This window comes from Bos javanicus, chromosome 28 (genome assembly GCF_032452875.1).
Source record: "Bos javanicus breed banteng chromosome 28, ARS-OSU_banteng_1.0, whole genome shotgun sequence".
Lineage (NCBI taxonomy): Eukaryota > Metazoa > Chordata > Mammalia > Artiodactyla > Bovidae > Bos > Bos javanicus.
The window spans coordinates 40,806,955-40,825,371 of record NC_083895.1 but is presented as its reverse complement, the minus strand read 5'-3'; the positions used below and the strand labels follow the sequence as shown (position 1 = coordinate 40,825,371).

General features: G+C 37.5%; 1 protein-coding gene across 9 annotated transcripts in view; it reads right to left on the bottom strand.

The window, feature by feature from the left end:
* Positions 1-18,417, bottom strand: part of CCSER2 (coiled-coil serine rich protein 2) — a 154,718-nt gene that overhangs the window by 99,817 nt on the left and 36,484 nt on the right. For 7 of the 9 annotated variants that reach the window (XR_009734252.1, XM_061405534.1, XM_061405535.1 and 4 more), the window contains exons 2-3: positions 15,994-17,449; positions 14,688-14,884 (exon numbers count right to left, since the gene is read on the bottom strand). Coding sequence is in view for 6 of the 9 variants with exons in the window: in XM_061405534.1 (XP_061261518.1) it covers positions 14,688-14,884; positions 15,994-17,410 (1,614 nt within the window). In the remaining 3 variants the exon portion in view is untranslated. Of the gene's footprint in view, positions 1-7,875; positions 8,003-8,504; positions 8,591-14,687; positions 14,885-15,993; positions 17,450-18,417 lie in introns of those variants that run through there. The other 2 variants (XM_061405538.1, XM_061405539.1) reach the window with 2 other exon arrangements.

Below are 18,417 nucleotides of genomic sequence, written 5' to 3'. Positions count from 1 at the left end.
TCTAGCAATCTCACTCAAAGATAGATATATATATATATATCTTAAAAATTTGAAGCAGATACTTAAGCTAACACATGTATATACATGTTCACAGCAGTATTATTCACAACGAAATAGCAGAAACAGCCCATATGTACTATGTCCATCAATGGATGAATGGCATGTACATATGATGGAATATTATTCAACTTTAAAAAGGAATGGACTCTTAATACATGCTACAAAAATACAGAAGAACCTCAAAAACATTCTGGTAAGTAAATGATCTGGGCACGAAAGATCACATGTTGTATGATTCTATATATGAAATATCCAAAACAGGTAAATTAATACAAAAAGCAGATTGATGGTTTTCAGAGGCTGGGAAAGGGTGAATGGGGAGTAACTACTTAATAAATGAGTACAAAGTTTACTGAGGGCTGATGAAGTATTTTGGAACTAAAGAGAGGTAGTGGTTACACAAACTGCCACTGAAATGTTCACTTTCAGTTTAGTTCATTCGCTCAGTTGTGTCAACCCTTTGCGACCCATGGATTGCAGCACACCAGGCCTCCCTGCCCATCACCAACTCCCAGAGCTTTCTCAAACTCAAGTCCATTGAGTCAGTGATGCCATCCAACCATCTCATCCTCTGTCGTCCCCTTCTCCTCCTGTCTTCAATCTTTCCCAGCATCAGAGTCTTTTCCAGTGAGTCGGTTCTCCATCATATCAGGTGGCCAAAGTATTGGAGTTTCAGCTTCAGCATCAGTCCTTCTAATGAATAATCAGGACTGATTTTGTTTAGGATTGACTGGTTGGATCTCCTTGCAGTCCAAAGGACTCTCAAGTGTCTTCTCCAACACCACAGTTGAAAAGCATCAATTCTTCAGTGCTCAGCTTTCTTTATAGTCCAACTCTCACATCCATACATGACTACTGGAAAAACCATAGCCTTGACTAGACGGACCTTTGTTGGCAAAGCAATGTCTTTGCTTTTTAATATGCTATCTAGGTTGGTCATAGCTTCCAAGGAGCAAGCATCTTTTGATTTCATGGCTGCAGTCATCACTGGCAGTGATTTTGGAGCCCAAAAAAATAGTCTCTCACTGTTTTCCATTGTTGCCCAATCTATTTGCCATGAAGTGATGGGACTGGATGCCATGATCTTACTGTTCTGAATGCTGAGTTTTAAGCCAACTTTTTCACTCTCCTCTTTCACTTTCAAGAGACTCTTTAGTTCTTCTTCACTTTCTGCCATAGGGGTGATCTGAGGTTATTGATATTTCTCCCGGCAATCTTGATTCCAGCTTATGCTTCATCCAGCCCAGCATTTCGCATGATGTACTCTGCATATAAGTTAAACAAGCAGGGTGACAATATGCAGTCTTGACGTACTCCTTTCCTGATTTGGAACCAGTCTGTTGTTCCATGTCCAGTTCTAACTGTTGCTTCTTGACCAGCATACAGATTTCTCAGGAGGCAGGTCAGATGGTCTGGTATTCCCATCTCTTCAAGAATTTTTCCACAGTTTGTTGTGATCCACAGAATCAAAGGCTTTGGTGTAGTCAATAAAGCAGAAATAGATGTTTTCTGAAACTCCCCTGCTTTTCTCGATGATCCAAAGGATATTGGCAGTTTGATCTCTGGTTCCTCTGCGTTTTCTAAATCCATTTCTAATGAAATTTCATTCAACATAAAATTAACCATTCACGTTGAAAGAAATTTCATTCAAGAATAAAAAAGAGCTTTTGAAAATTTAAAAATATTACTCAAATATCTAAGAAAATTGCTTGTACATTTAACCTTTAATACAGTATCACAATTCTATATATCTATCCCCAAAATACAAAAAGACAAGGCTATTTATTAAAGAACTAATTGTAACAGCAAAAGCATAATGTATATGCTTAGAAGTTGAAGGGCGGTAAATATATTCATATTTGCTTACTTTTTCTAAAAATTAAGTAATAAATTATTAATTTGAAATAAATTGTTGATCGTAAATTAAAATTAAACTATTCATCATTGTTAAGATTTATTGATTTAAAATAGAGTATTAATTTAACTAAAATTACCAATATAAAATTAAATAATTAAGTAATTAATAAATTACTGATTTAAAATTACTTATTTTTAACTTATTTTTAAAATAAATTTAATACACAAATTACAATTAAATTATTTTTAAATAAATTTAGTTTTAATTTAATTAAAAAATAAAATTTTGAAACTTTTAAACAAGTATCTATATTATCATACTGTTTCCCCTACTTAGCCTCTATAATATGCTATTCCTATGTATTACGAATGTTATTTGGGGGGTTATGCTGTTTTCAATATTCTACTATTGCAAATAATGCTTAAATGAATCCCTAAAAATCAAAAGTAAAATAATATACACAAGTCTAACTTGTGCATCAAATTCATAGAATAACCATTCAGAGAGAAACTATTTCAAATAGATAAAGATAAAAATCCTCAAGCTGTTTTTAAGAATTGTATTTTTGGTGGTGGAATTATTACTCTCAGACCTTCATAGGACCATCAACTATGCATTCCTAACAGTAGCCGCTATTAAAATTTTACCAAACCTTTGGCTTCACAATACTACCAAGGGCATAATATCCTTTTCCATAAAACATTCAGTTAACAGGACCAATTACTTTACATAAAACCTGATTAAACTTTCACTTGGTACTTTCACCTTAATCCATCAACCCAAGCATTACTATTTTCTCTCAATCTAAAAGGGGTCCCAGTTTAGGACTTGTTCATCAACATGTTTTGATACCAAAGTACATGGGTATCTGTGTCAAGGACTACAGAAAGGTCTCTTCTACAGCTGGTGACTCTTTCACCCACTCACTTTTCCCCAGAGGGTAAGAGCCAAGGGACTCTGTCCCTTTTGTCCATCTATCTTCATTTTGTCTAATCTACCAGATTACTGTCCCAGGTGATTCCAGGTCAGAGTCCTCATTTTCATCTTTGTCAGCTTTTAAAATTCCTTCAAACTGAGATAAATAGAATGGTGTAGCTGAGATCCCTTTGGGGTTGTAGAACCAGCATCGGCTCCTCTTGGGACACTCAACATTCAACAGTGCGGCATTAACATCTTCATCTTAACCTCATCAGTGTCCCATATATTCACCCCACTTCTCATAAACATCAACCCCTACTGGGACAAATCCCTTGGCTCTCCCCTTCTGTTTTCCTCCTTTTTCTTGTTAATGACTTTTTTTTTTTACCTTTAATATCAATAAGGCAAATCTATTAAGGTTTCTTACACAGATGCTTGGTTTTACAACTGTATGATTTCATGAGGTGCCCATGTAAAAAGAGTCCTCTTAATCACAAGAGTTGATACGACCTGACTATGGGGCATACTCAGTAGAAAAATAATACAATCATCATAAAGTCAATCCAGCATGGCTTGCTACAGAGGGCACAGCCCCGTCATCTGTGATGTTCCACTTGGCATTTATGGAAGAAACACAGTCTCTCTTCTCAGGTACACAGACTACAGTCGGTTTTATCCAGTCCACCAGGCTACCCACTCCCCCAGGTAACTTACTATGAACAGCCATCTGTGATGGTTCTAAAGTGAGTTGTGGGTCCTACCTATATCAACCCAATACTCTCTTCCACTCTGAAACACTTAAAACCAAAGATACTACTCCTAAGTTAGTCACTCTCACAATCCATTTAATAAAAGTTCTTCAGGAAGTTGATGGCACAGCCCACAATATAAGACTACTCCCTGGCACTATAACCCCTGGTTTCAGTAGTTTTACGGTTTCATAACTTTACTACCTTCCTGGTAACCAGTGTTCATAAGAGTACTGCCTTTTGTCCTAGAATAATCGTTCCCATTAGGGTTGGCTTTAAAAGCTATTGGTAGTAGATCAGACTGAAATCTAAGCTTGGCCCAGCATCACGATCAGCCCCAGCACTCTGTATTACTTTCATTTTAGCTATTACAAGTAACAATAGCCAACGGATAATATATTCAGTTTGTTTCTTATTATTCTGCATTTTCTTCTGTATCCAGTGAGTCACCTCATTAGGGATTATAGCTACCACCATTTCTAAATTCTGTTCCAAAACTTTTGCCTTTAGTAATAGATCACAGCACAGCTGCAGTTTCATATGATCACTGACTACACAGCCATCCAAGAATCAAAATTTCTTCATTCCCAGTCCTTTAATCCTTTTGCTTCCCACATGTTTCTTTCAGTCAGTCAAATTAGATGTAGCATATTTCATTTTTTTCTGACACCAGCTACAATGACTTTCGACATTAGCTATCCAGAGTTAGCACAAACTTCACAGGTTAATGGGACAGTCTTACATAAGACTAACATTTAATTCAGACACCATTGGCCAAAAAATCTCAGGGGTTCCCAGGCCCTGTACTTCCTAACTGACTACAAACTTGGAGGTTCCCAATACTCCCTCAAGGCTTCCCTGGTAGCTGAGCAGTAAAGAATCTGCCCACAAAAACTCAGGAGACGCTGGTTTGATCCCTGGGTCAGGAAGATCCCCTGGAGGAGGAAATGGAAACCCATTCCAGCGTTCTTACCTGGGAAATCCCACAGACAGAGGAGACTGGTGGGCTATGGTCCATGGGGTCGCAAAAGAGTTGGGCATGACTTAGCAACTAAACAACAAACTATTCCATCAGATTGTTCACCAGAACCACTTACGACACTCAGCAAAGGATTATACTTTATGATTACACTTGTATTATAGTCCACATGGTATAAATCATGACCAGCCAAAAGAAGAGACACACGGGGCAAAGCCTAGGGTGGTCCCAAACGTGAAGCTTCCGTGTTCCCTCTCCATGGAGTCAGAATAGGTCACCTCCTTGGCAAACTGATGAATAACAATAGGCAGAAAGTATGGCTAACCAGGGACATGCACCTGGCATTCGGTATCCAGACTTTTCACTGGAGTTTCGTTACAAAGACACGCGAGCTTGAATCATGGGCCGCATGACCAAAGCAATCTCCAGCCCAGTTCCCTCGCTCCCTGGAGGTCAAACTATCAGAGGGCTCAACACCCCAACTTTCTAACTGCATGTTTGGTTTTTCTCACATGCCCTACCCCCAGCCTGAGTCACCTTGTAAGCATAAACTATCAGGACCCACCATGAACAAAAGCACCCCTATCACTTGGGAATTTCCAAAGATGTAGAGGCTCCCACACAAAAACTGAGAACAAAAGTCAGCTGAATTCTTTATTATACAACACAAGACTTAGTATAAGACATAACAAGGCAATAATTAACACAGTATGTTACTGGCGAAAGAACAGACACACAGATCAACAAAACAGAACAGTGAGCTCAAAGGAGGCCCACACACATACATACACTCAACTGGTTCTGACAAAAGAGCAACGGGAACTCAATGCGGAAAGTACAGTTTTCTCAACAAACAGTGCTCAAACTCTTAGACAAAACTTCTTGAAAAAAATTAACCCAAACATGGGTGTTACACAAAAACTAACTCAATATGGCTCACAGACGAAAATGCAAAACATAAGACTATAAAACTTACTGAAGTAAACAAAGTAGAAAAACTACATGACCTTGCATTTGGTGATGATTTTTAACAATACAACCTACAGCATGATCTGTGAAAGAAAAAAAATTAAGTGGGAATTTATTAAAACTTTGCTCTGTGAAAGACACTTTAAAGAGGATGAAAAGACAAGACATATGCTGGGAGAGACACATGCAAATCACACATCTAATAAAAGACACATCCGAAGCATACAAAGAACTCTTAAAATTCAATAACAAGAAATCAATTTAAAAATGGGCAAAAGATATTAAACTGACACTTAAAGATATACAGATGACAAACACATGATAAACGTTCTGCTGTTAGGGAATTTCCAAATTTAAAACAATAACAGAATACTACTGTATACCTATTAGAATGCCTAAAAACAAAACACTGACGATAGCAATTGCTGGTGAGAACGGAGAACTAGAACTCTCACACACTGTCAGTGGGAATGCAATTTGGTACAGCCACTTTGCAAAACAGATTGGTAATTTCTTATAAGGCTAAACAGTCTTACCACATGATTAAGCAATTGCACTCTGGTATTTTCCCAAATGAAATGAAAACACCTGTCCACATAAATACCTGCAGGTCAATTACAGCAGCTTTATTCATAATGGCCAAAAATGAAACAACCAAAATGTCCTTTATAGCTGTGGTAATCCATACAATGTAATATTATTCATCAATAAAAAGAAATGAAGTACCAAGCCATAAAAAGATATGGATCAGTCTTAAACACATATTGCTAAATCAAAGAAGCCAATATGAAAAAGCTATATGGTGTATGATTTTAATTATATGGCATTCTTTAAAAGGCAAAATTATAGAGATTTTCTATATACATTAGTGTTTGCAAGGGGTTCGTTGCAGGGAGGGATAAATACATGAAATGTAGGGACATTTTAGGATGGTGAAACTATTCTTTATGAAATAAGACATTAAGCATTTGTCAAAATTCAGTGATCTTTACAGCACACAGAGTAAATCTTAATGCATATGATTTTTTTTTAAGTTTATGAAACCACCTCATTGAAGGAGGTGAGGGGAATAAATCACTATCCTAAGTAACTGTGGAAATGAATGGAGTCCAAAAGGCTAAAGGCAAAGGAATTCTACGTAAGCACCATACTCTAATTGATAAAGGTATGTCCTGTGAGGGTACAAATTAACAATTCTGAAGTGACTACTCATTTAGGTTAGAACAGCAACTTCAATAACTCCTGTGTTAGTTGCTCAGTTGTATCCAACTCTTTCTGACCCCATGGACTGTAGCCCAACAAGCTCCTCTGTCCATGGGGTTCTCCAGGCAAGAATACTGGAGTGGGTAGCCATTTCCTTCTCCAGGGGATCTTCCGGACCCAGGGATTGAATCCGGGTCTCCTACATTGCAGGCAGACTCTTTACCATCTGAGCCACCAGGGAAGCCCAAATTTCATTTAATTAGTAAACGCATTTAACTACTCAGCCTCAGCATCCTCATTAACTATAACTAGTTCATAAAGTCTATCTGATCCAACTCATGGAATTCAGTATTTTATTCATGCTGCTGCTGCTGCTAAGTCACTTCAGTCGTGTCCAACTCTGTGCAACCCCATAGACGGCAGCCCACCAGGCTCCCCGTCCATGGGATTCTCCAGGCAAGAACACTGGAGTGGGTTGCCATTTACTTCTCCAATGCATGAAAGTGAAAAGTGAAAGTGAAGTCGCTCAGTCGTGTCCAACTCTTAGTGACCCCATGGACTGCAGCCCACCGGGCTCCTCCGTCCATGGGATTTTCCAAGCAAGAGTACTGGAGTGGGGTGCCATTGCCTTCTCCGATATTACTAATTATGCATCTACTGTATGCCAGGTTCTCTGCTAGGCAAAAAGGACTTCGTAGTGAACTACTTATTCTTTTTATTTTTCTTTAACAAACTACTTTTAAATTCACTTTTTCTCTGAAATGGGGGCTTTGACCCAGAAGTTTTAGATAGTCCAATAATTCCATGTTTGTGAAAACTGAAAAACTGTGCAGAAAAAAACATTCTACTCATGGTCTTAATATACAGACTGGAAGTATGTATAAAGATCTGAAATATAGATGTTGATATAAAATTTAAATTATATCTGCCTTATTCTAAAACCCGATTTGTAAACATTTGTCTTTCTGATTTGAGATACAAGATTCTTCTTCCTTTTCACTTTCTTAATTTCATAGCTTCATCTCTAACCACTCTCTACTTCACACATCATATTCTTAGCAATGCAGATATTCCTCTCATACATCATGATTTTGTGGTCCCTCCAGGTACATGCTATTCCTTATGCCCAAAACACTCACCTTCCCTTTTCTTTGACCAACTGGTCAACTTTGTATCCATTCTTCAAAACTCAACTCAGCTGTCACTTCCTCATAGCATATCATACATATGCTAACACAGCATGCATGATATCACTTAAAAACTACACTATGACTGTATATTTATAATCACTTTTCATACTAGATTTTAAAGCCATAAAGAATAAAGACAGCCTTGCATATATTCAGTAACTTTAGCACTGAACAGTATGCCTGAGACATACCAGAAGCTCAATAAATAATTACTGAATTGAACTTCATATTAAACAGTTTTAATTTATGAGAAGTAATAATAATACAGAATGAAGAAAAATATTGTTTAAAGGGTCACAACAACTATATAAAATAAACTTAACCTTTGTTTTTAAACCTAAAAGCTACATTAACAGGCCAAGAAGCTATGTTACTAATTAAATGGGCATGGCAGATTCACTAGTCCAGCCAATAAAAAGGAAATTAAGAAAAATTTAGTTTCCTCAACTCATTCTGTCCCCTTATTTGTAATAGATCCCTTCCATGAGTTCAAGTTCTGCATTCTGTATCAGAGCATACTGAAAGTATGTATCAGAGCATACTGAAAGTATCACTGTCAGTTTGACATGTTCATTTACCTATATTAGGTCGGTCTCAACTTTCTGTAAGCTGTCCCTCCACTATCAGTCTATGCTAATGTCACATTTTTAGCTATTTGCAGCTTGCTATTATGACACGTGGTACCTTAGAAACTTACTCTGTAAATAGGTTATGTCACAATGTGTATGGAAAAACTATTGAATATTAAACATTATATTTAGTTTTAAGTGTTTCTATTTATTTTGAATTAAATGGCACATCATCATGACACTATTTCAACAAGTATATATTGAGTTCTTATTTAGTGCCAGAAACCTAGAAGAGTGATGAGAGAGAGATGTCATCACTATATTCAAGACACGTAGGAGGACCTGGAGATCAAAAGCAATGAGACAGACCTGTATAAAGTAGAGCAGGCCATGGAGAGCCACTCAAGCAGTTCAGGTTTGACATTATAAGGTTTGGGAAAACCATCAGGAAAATAAGTCAAACTGGCAATTTAGGATGATTTTGGCAGAATGAATGAGAACAGCAGTACCAATCCTAACTTTTAAAAGTGAGGAGGTAACACTTTTCTCCCTTACAGTCAATGAGTAATGGAATTTAATCACTTGTACCCTCTAAACCCACTTTCAAAATTGCAGATTCCTCGAAGCTGCCCTCTGCCACCACTTTAGTCCAAGCCACTACCACCCCCCACGTGAATGACAGCTTCCAGCCACTGTTTGCCTCTCTTCTAGTTCAATCTTTATATAAAGTATTCTGAAAATGTAAATCAAGTTATGCCCCTTTCCAGCTTAAAACCAACATTCTTCCAATCACATATATCCTTTTCACCAACTTACTGTATTCCCTGGGCCAACTAAGCCTAACCATCATTTTCCAAAAAAGCCTTATTTAGCACCCACACCAGACCAGGTGTTCCAGCAATATACTTTCACTTGGTAATTTTCCTTTGCAGCACTTTCCTCACTTATCAATTGAAGAAAATGAATGACTTAGCTAAATGCTTCAACTACATGTGCCTCAACAGAATGTAAGCACTAAAACAGAACCTGCAGCGGTCTTGATCACTGTATCCTCAGTACTCTGCCCATGACGGTCACTCAAATATGTTAAATATATCGACAGCTGCCTCCCATTGGGAGCCAGAGGATGACAGCTTAGCAAGGACAACACAGAGAAAACTGAATGCCTAAGAAAAGTTAATCTCTGAATCTTTAAAATGTATTTTCAGTGTTCTAATATGAGGGTCAGCAAACTATTTCTTAAAGCTCAGAGAGTAAATATTTTATGTTTGTGTGCAATACAGTCTCTGTTGTAACTACTCAGCACTGCCAGAGTAGCACAAAAGCAGCCAGACTACATGTAAATTTATTGCAAAAATTTATCTACATATATAAATATACATAAATTTATTCACAAAAATATTCATTGGAAGGACTGATGCTGAAGCTGAAACTCCAATACTCTGGCCACCTGATGCGAAGAACTGACTCACCGGAAAAGACCTTGCTGGGGAGACTGAAGGCAGGAAGAGAAGGGGACAACAGCGGATGAGATGATTGGATGGCATCACCGACTCGATGGGAGTTGGTGATGGACAAGGACGCCTGGCATGCTGCAGTCCATGGGGTCGCAAAGAGTCAGACACAACTGAGAACTGAACTGAACTGATTTACAAATGAGTGGACAGCCTCAAGGCTGTAGCCTGCTGACTCCTGTTAATACACCCCAAAGAAAGAGTAGACAGAAATTAAACCAAGCACAGTAAAACTAAATATGACAAATACAAACCAAATTGATATTCTGGTATTCCTCTGCTACATTTCTAGACCACAGGTAATTTCAAAATTCAGTGCAAAATAAACCTAGGGAAGTCCTATTCCCACATAAGTTACTGCAAGGAATATTATGACATTTAGCATACATTTAAGTTTGAATAAAGTCTAGCAACATCAGTCACCAAGGTAGCAACCCAAACCCAGCCAGCTGTTCCCTTACAAATGCACAGGTAAACGTGCAATGAAAGGTGTGGGCATCTACTCACTGACTGTCAAAAGCTCCCAAGCTAGAGTTTGAATCTACATTTTAAAATGAGAAAGGTTCTATCTAAATGATAAGGACGTTAAACCTGCCTACTATATGAAGATAAGTCAAGGCTGATAGAACAAAAAAAGAAAGCCAGGAACATCTGGTTCAACCACTTCTTTAGTCTTCCATAAAAATCCTCCCCAAAATAAAAGCAGTCCATGTGATGATTTAAAATTATCAATCCCTAAATATTTAAGGGTCAGGAAATCAGTCATTGTGACATTTGAATTCAATTCCCCTGCAATGGGAGCGCTTATAATGGTCACAGCACCTCAGCAAAGATGGTTCTGAGTACGGTTCGCTGTACTTTTAACAGCGGAAAATGCTTCCACGTAAAGCTGTGCACATACAGTATGATTCTGACAATATTTACTAGCAAAATAAAAAAAATGCTGTATTTCCTGTTCAAAAAGGTTAAATATCAACTAAAAGTTTACTGAGTTTTAAAATGCTCAGTTATCCTGAGTAGATAGAAGGCTTGAAAATCAAGAATACCAGACTGAGAGTAAGCTAGTTCCCAACCTATCAATATCAATTTACTCAATCCACCTAAATTCAACCAAATCTGAAGAAAGAGTTACTAACTGGTCCGTAGCTACTTCAAAGGATTCTTATAGAAATATGGAAAGATGATAAACAAAAAGGACACTGAAGTGAACAAAGGTGTTTGAATCAAAGGCACTTTGAATCAGTGCCTATGTCAGAGCCCTCGAGACCATCCCCAACGTTAGATGGTCTAACGGAAGGACTCACAGGGCTCAGCAGTCATATATACTCATTTTGTTTCATGTCCATGTGTGTTCCGGCACAAGGACATGAAACAAAAAGAGAAAAGGAAAAATCAGATGGGGCAGAATTGAAGAAACGAAGCATTAGCTTTGAGTCCCCTCCCAGTAGAATCAATGTACATGCTCAATTCCTCCAACAAGTTGCAACAACACATGAAAACTGTTGTCTATTACACATGTCCCTAAGAAACTCAGTTGTTTTTGAGGGCTGGTGACATGGGCACCCTCTGACTAGGATATACGAAAACGTCAGGACCCCAGAAGGAACGCAGGTACACAGCATAAACCAGAGTACAGCTGAGGCACAGTGAACCACTCTTACCACTTAGGGGAAGTTCTGTATCACAGTAAGGGAACTGTTTACCAGCAAAGGGTCAGCCTTTCTAAGGACAGGCAATCTCAGCTGCTATGTTAATTCTTTTTTTTCCACACAGCACCCCAAGTATATTATGAAAGAATATTAATGAAGGTAAATTATTATGCCTCATACCAACTTCAGATGGAAGTCTCAAATGTAAAAAAAAATGAAAACAACAGCATAATAATAAATAGCTAACATTTTCTGAGCTCTTACTATTTCCCTGGCATTAATTATTTTTTATATATGACCTTATTTAAGGTTCACAACAATCCTAGGGGGTAGTCTGAGATGATACTGAAAATACTCAACAACCACTATCACATGGCTGCTAAAACATTCAGGCATGTACTTCCCAATATCAGCCCTAGAGATACGTGCTGTTATTATCCCCATTCCATTACAAAAATAAAGGAACAGAGAATCCAAAGGTATACAATTAGTATATAACAGTAATGGGATTTTTAATCTAATTTGCTTCATAGCCCTGGTTCTTAATCATTTGCTATATTGCCTCTCAACATACTTGGAGAAGGCAATGGCACCCCACTCCAGCATTCTTGCCTGGAGAATCCCATGGATGGAGGGCCTGGTAGGCTGCGGTCCATGGGGTCGCTAAGAGTCGGACACGACTGAGCGACTTCACTTTCACTTTCACTTTTCACTTTCATGCATTGAAGAAGGAAATGGCAACCCACTCCAGGGTTCTTGCCTGGAGAATCCCATGGACGGGGGAGCCTGGTGGGCTGCCGTCTACGGGGTCCCACAAAGGTAGACATGACTGAAGCAACTTAGCAGCCACAGCAGCAGCAGCTCTCAACATACTAAGTATTTTGTATGGCCCCAGGACTAGAAAATGATGTCTTATACACACACACATAGTAAAAACTGTAAAGAAAAACAATACTAAACTTATTTACACGAAAATTTAAAACCATACATGATAAAGGCAACAAAAATGTATAAATAAAACTGGTAAAATATACTAATTCTGAAAAAAAAAGGCCTTAAGACAAAAGGCATAATGAGGGTTAGAGAAGATCACTACATGATGACTGGAAATCCAATTTACCAAGGAAACAACTCTAAACAAGTACACACCTAATAAAACTAATTTAAAGTAGAAAAAACAAAATGTTTGTAGAATTTTAGAGAAAAATGGTAAACCCACTATCACACTCTGTTTTCAACTTAATTCTCCATCCTTTCTCAAATTGTCTTCCTCTTAGATCCAAAGAGAATGACACACAGACACCATTCCATTCCAAAGCACAGAATGAATATTTTTGTTTACCATCTCATATACACAGGCGAAATAACCAAGAAGGAAATTCGTGAACTGTAGAGACTAATGGTCAATTCAGATATGCACTGAACTCTTCCAGAGGCTATCTCATCATTTAAGTAATAAGAACAATGAACCATCTGAAAAATGCCCGGTACCAGGTGGCTGACTCCTGCCATCTGCTGGACTCAATGCTCATTTCAATTCCAATCATATTCACTTAAAAAGTTCTATCTAGTAAGACAGCACGTAACGCTCTTAAACTGTAATCTTTTCTGAACTTCCTTTATCTAAAGAAATAAGAGATGATGCCTCTAAATTAAGTATGTGTCCTCTCCATGTCTGTGCAATTTAACAAGTTTCTGGTAATGACCTTTATTTTTTTTCCAAATCACAGGTTTACATGGAGACAGAAAATTCCATCACCTAAAATCTTCCTGGAATTTAATATATCCACAAGGACTACCAGTTTTCCTTACAACTACTGGAAAATTGTATTTTATATATTAAGTAATGATAGAGAATAGTTTTACTCACACCAATTATGCTTTATTCACATTGCATATAATCCACATTACTAGCAATTTTTCTTAAAATATGCATGTATAAATATATGGTAGGTCTTCCAGTGCTCACCAATGTCCGGTTCCCTTGCCTACCAGGCACACAGGAAAATTACACTTCCTGCCCACTCAATACATAAGATTAACTCAGTTTAGTAAATTTTGAGTAAAAGTTCCATATGCCATCTCCAGGCCAAAGCAGTAACTGCATGTGTAAATCCTCTGTCAGTAAACTGCTTGTGTGACATCCTCATTACCATAGGGACAAAGGGTCTCAGAAGGCCACAATGAAGCCCCAAGATCAAAGTGGCTTAAAACACTGAAGACAGGTGCCCTACAGAGATGTCCCAACCTACAGTAGACTTTGTAAGAGTAAAAATTAAACTTTCATTTCGTTATGTCACTGCAAATTGGCCTTGAGAATGCTACCACAGCACAGCCTAGCCCAGGGTTTCTCAACAGCAGCACTACTGACATCTTGGGCTGGATAATTCTTTGTTGTGGGTGTTATCCTGTGTATTACAGGATGTTAAACAGTATCCCAGTGTCTACCCATTAGTTACCAGCAGCATTCCTCAATGTGACAAAAACATCTCTAGACTGCCTTCTCCTACCTTGAGAAACTGAAAAAGACAATATGCCTATGTGAATATATGCATTTATTTATGTAGAGCTGACCTTTGAACAACGCAAGGTTAGAGGTGCTGGCCCTCTGCACAGTTGAAAATCCATGGTTAGCTTACAGCTGGCACCCCATCTATGCGGTTCTCCACATCTGCAGCTTCACATACACAAACCCAACCAACCACAGGCTGTGTAGTGCTGAAGTGTTTCTACTACTGAAACAAATTTACAGATAAGTAGACCCTCAAAAGTCAAACCCATGTTGTTTAAAGGTCAACTGCATCATGAATGTATATGAGACCATAATTAACTCAATCTTTATATGACACAAATATATGCTTCATTATGTATTTAAGACCAGATATTTTGTAGTCTCTTAAGAAATATGAATTCCCATTTCTCAGACGAGGAGAGTTAATTCATAAACTTACAAAAATCCAAACATCCCAAGTCTCTCTAACAGCAAAGTAAACAAAATGTTCCCAAATGGTACATAAATCCATACATACTATGCTGTTCATTTCGGAGGACTCATAGCTCCCAACTGGGTGGACATTTCCAATGGGCTCCAAGCCCTCTTCATCCCACATGTACGTTCCATCAGAGCTATCAGATGGAGAGAGTTCAAATGAAGAACCAGCTCTGTAATCTGTGTCTGGTGAAATCAAGTTATTTCCAGAAGCATGTTTTGAACATTCACTCCTGTCTTCAATTGAATTTTTAAAAGAGAGGGGGAAAAAGTTATTAGTTCACAAAATATAATTATTTGTTTCAAAAATACAAGCTTTAATAAATTGATATAGCAAAAGAGTTGGCAAAAAAGTATTCATAATTAGTATATTCTAAATCTAAACAATAAAAAAATCAAGATGTAAAACCTTAAAAATAACCTACTGAAATATTTCCCAATAAATTTCATTGAGCCATCTTTCACTTCTGCAGTATTTCTGGAAATGTAAATAAAGCCTCATATTCTTTGAATATCTCCTAGGGTATTTATTTTTAAGCACTGCCCAGGAAACTCCTTACTCTGTGTTTATCATTTATTCTTGCAGTTGCTTCTTAATAGGGAAATAAATTGCTCCAGCAGTCATTCCTAACTAGAAGACCCTCGAGACAGTCAAGAGTTTATACATATCTCAGTGATAGCCTACTCCCTCGATCGGACTACATGCCTCACCCAAACCCTCAGTTTGTTCTCAGTCCAGATGGGCAAAGAGATATATTTTCTCCAGTATTCAGCACCAAGATTACCAAGTATAAGAAGAAATGTCAAACAGGTGCTACCCCTCTTCTCTCATTTAAAAAAAAAAAAAAAGCTCCTGAAAAAGTATAGCCATTGGATTTGCTAAGCAAGAAAATCCAAGTCTTCCTTGAAAAAAATGAAAATTGTCTAGGATAAAAAATCCATTAGACTGGACATTACATCTATTAGTCCATTTACGCTTTGGTGAAGCTTTACTCAACACACAGCAGTGATCTAGTTTCTAAGGGAAGAGATAGTTTAGAATAGGATGCCACTGATTGGAGGAAGCAGGGAAAAAAAATAATTTTGAAACAAGCAGGAATAAGCCTGTGTGTGACAAAGAACAAAGGTAAGATACTGGATGTTTTATGGATGTTGTTTTAGCATGAAAAATACGACAAGGAACAAAAGTCACAAGGACATTAAATGTCGCTCCATTCCAGTTTTGTCCAGATCCATCCCTCCATGAAATTGTTACTATTTTGAAATTAATCAGAAGATAATCCTAAGTATAAATTCAGCTATATTATCAAGAAAAAAGCAAAAAAATTAAGGACATTAATATTTACCAGAGACACTTATATCTATCCATTCATCAGTTTTACTGAAGGATTTTTCATTTTCCTTGGGGGAATCAAATATATCTTTTGGTGGTACATTTTCACACTTTTCTTCTTTGAGAGAAATTTCCTCTGGAGTTATTCTAGTTCTGTTGGAGTCTTCTATATCTATAAAATCATCACTGAAGTCTTCACTTAAATCATTCTTATCAGAAGATGACAAAGAAGACAAGGAAATATCATCCACATCATCACTCAGGTACCTAATTTTAGCATCACGCTTCATGGTCTGGTCATTTTCTATTCTATAACTATCATTTTCAATTAGTTCTTGGTCCTTATCCACAGCTCTGTCTTTAGCCACAAGTGCAGCGTCTTCCTCTATACATGTGTTAGCAGGTGAATTTTTATTACCATCAACTGTGAGAGTCCCAGAAAACGGAGGTCGGCTAGATTTCAGAAGAGAGGGATGAACCATCCTATAACCGAAAGTGGAAGTTACACCCTGGCCATTTGGTAAAGCCAACTTCTTTCCACCAGCAGCATAAGGCCTATTAAATCCAAATCCTAAATGTTCATTCCCATTGAGGACTTCTGACTGCCGGGAATTTCTTGTTAGCATACTTGACCTCAGAGGCACTCTAATGGGTAGCTGTTGGTTCTGATAAGGCTTTGTAAGATCTGCAGCTCTATTGAAGGAATGTGATCTGGTTATAGATGAAGGTGGAAGGAATGAATTCTGAATGGAATGTGAAAAACTCTGTGACCTTACCATTTTTTCACAAGCAAGCGATTTGATATTATCTAGAGATTGTGCTAAGCTTTCTCCAGAACTGCCTCTGGTGGCACAGGAGTTTGCTCTAGGCCTTTGTATGCTACCAGCTGATCGGTTTCCAAAAAATCCATTCAACTGAGATTTTGGAGCACTGACTGAAGCATAGGAAGTCCTTGCTAACAATGTGCCTTTGGTGAATTTACCCAAATTAGATGGTCCGGACAAAGACTTTTGGTTTAACTCCTCTGTCGATGACACAAACATAGTGGATGGCTTCGCTAACTTTGATGTGAGTAGAGAAATATTTTTCAAACCTCCCTTCATCCCATTTTTATCAAACACTCCTTGAGTAGGTGTAATTTTTTCAGGATCAATTACTTTAGCATGTGAACTCTGAGTATTATTAGGCTCTTCAGAACTTTGTGCACTAAACTCATATTTATTTGCTGTTCTCCAGTTAAATGAATGGGACGATGAACAATCAGACCCATTATTTTTGATGTAACTTTTGACGCTGCTACTCTTGGAAGTTCCCAACAAATTAACAGGTTTCCCATTTGGCATTGGCTGCAGTGTACTTCTTACAGATTTTGTTCCATACTTTGGCAACTTGGAACCCAAAAAAGTCTTGATTTGTGTTTTCTCTTCCATGAGCTATACGGTGCATTTGTTCTTAAAATTTGACAGAATCTGAGGAGACAAAAGAATAGATTAAACATTCCTAAATAAAGATAATAACATGGATTATCACATAATATGAATGCATATTTTTAAATAATTATATGCAGAAAAGCCCAAAAGCTACTCATGATTCCTACTGAACTCTTAATAAATACTGAATGCACTAATTAATAACTTAATACTATAAGAAAATAAAGAATAATCAAGTCTGTTAAATACTTTTTACATTTTAAAGCAATCATTAGGGTTATTTGTAAATTCTAATTCCTTTTAATTTTTGCTTTACTTTTTAAAAATGGAGATTAAAATGAAATTTTTTTCTTTTTCAGAAAAAAAAAGAAAATAAAGAACATCTTTATATGCACTTGTATAAACTTGGGCTATGGATGATGACAGCAAAATCCAGAAATAATAAAATTAAACTACAAATCTGTACAGAAAATAACACTTCTATAGCACAACTTCCAATTTCTAATCCCAATTATTTTTCTGTTTAGGAAGACTTTATTTTCTTGGGCTCCAAATCACTGTGGACAGTGACTGCAGCCATGAAATGAAAAGATGCTTGCTTCTTGGAAGAAAAGCTATGATAGATCTAGACAGCACATTAAAGGAGAAACATCACTTTGCCAGCAAAGGGCCATAGCATCAAAGCTATGGTTTTTCCAGTAGTCATGTACAGACGTGAGAGTTGGACCATAAAGAAGGCTGAGCGCTGAAGAACTGATGCTTTCAAACTGTGGTGCTGGAGAAGACTCTTCAGAGTCCCTTGGACAGCAAGATCAAACCAGTCAATCCTGAAGGAAATCAACCCTAAATACTCATTGGAAAGACTGATGCTGAAGCTGAAACTCTAATATTTTGGCCATCTGATGCAAAGAGCCAACTCACTGAAAAAGACCCTGATGCTGGGAAAGACAGGGCAAGAGGAGAAGGAGGCAAAAGAGGATGAGATGATTGGATGGCATCATCAACTC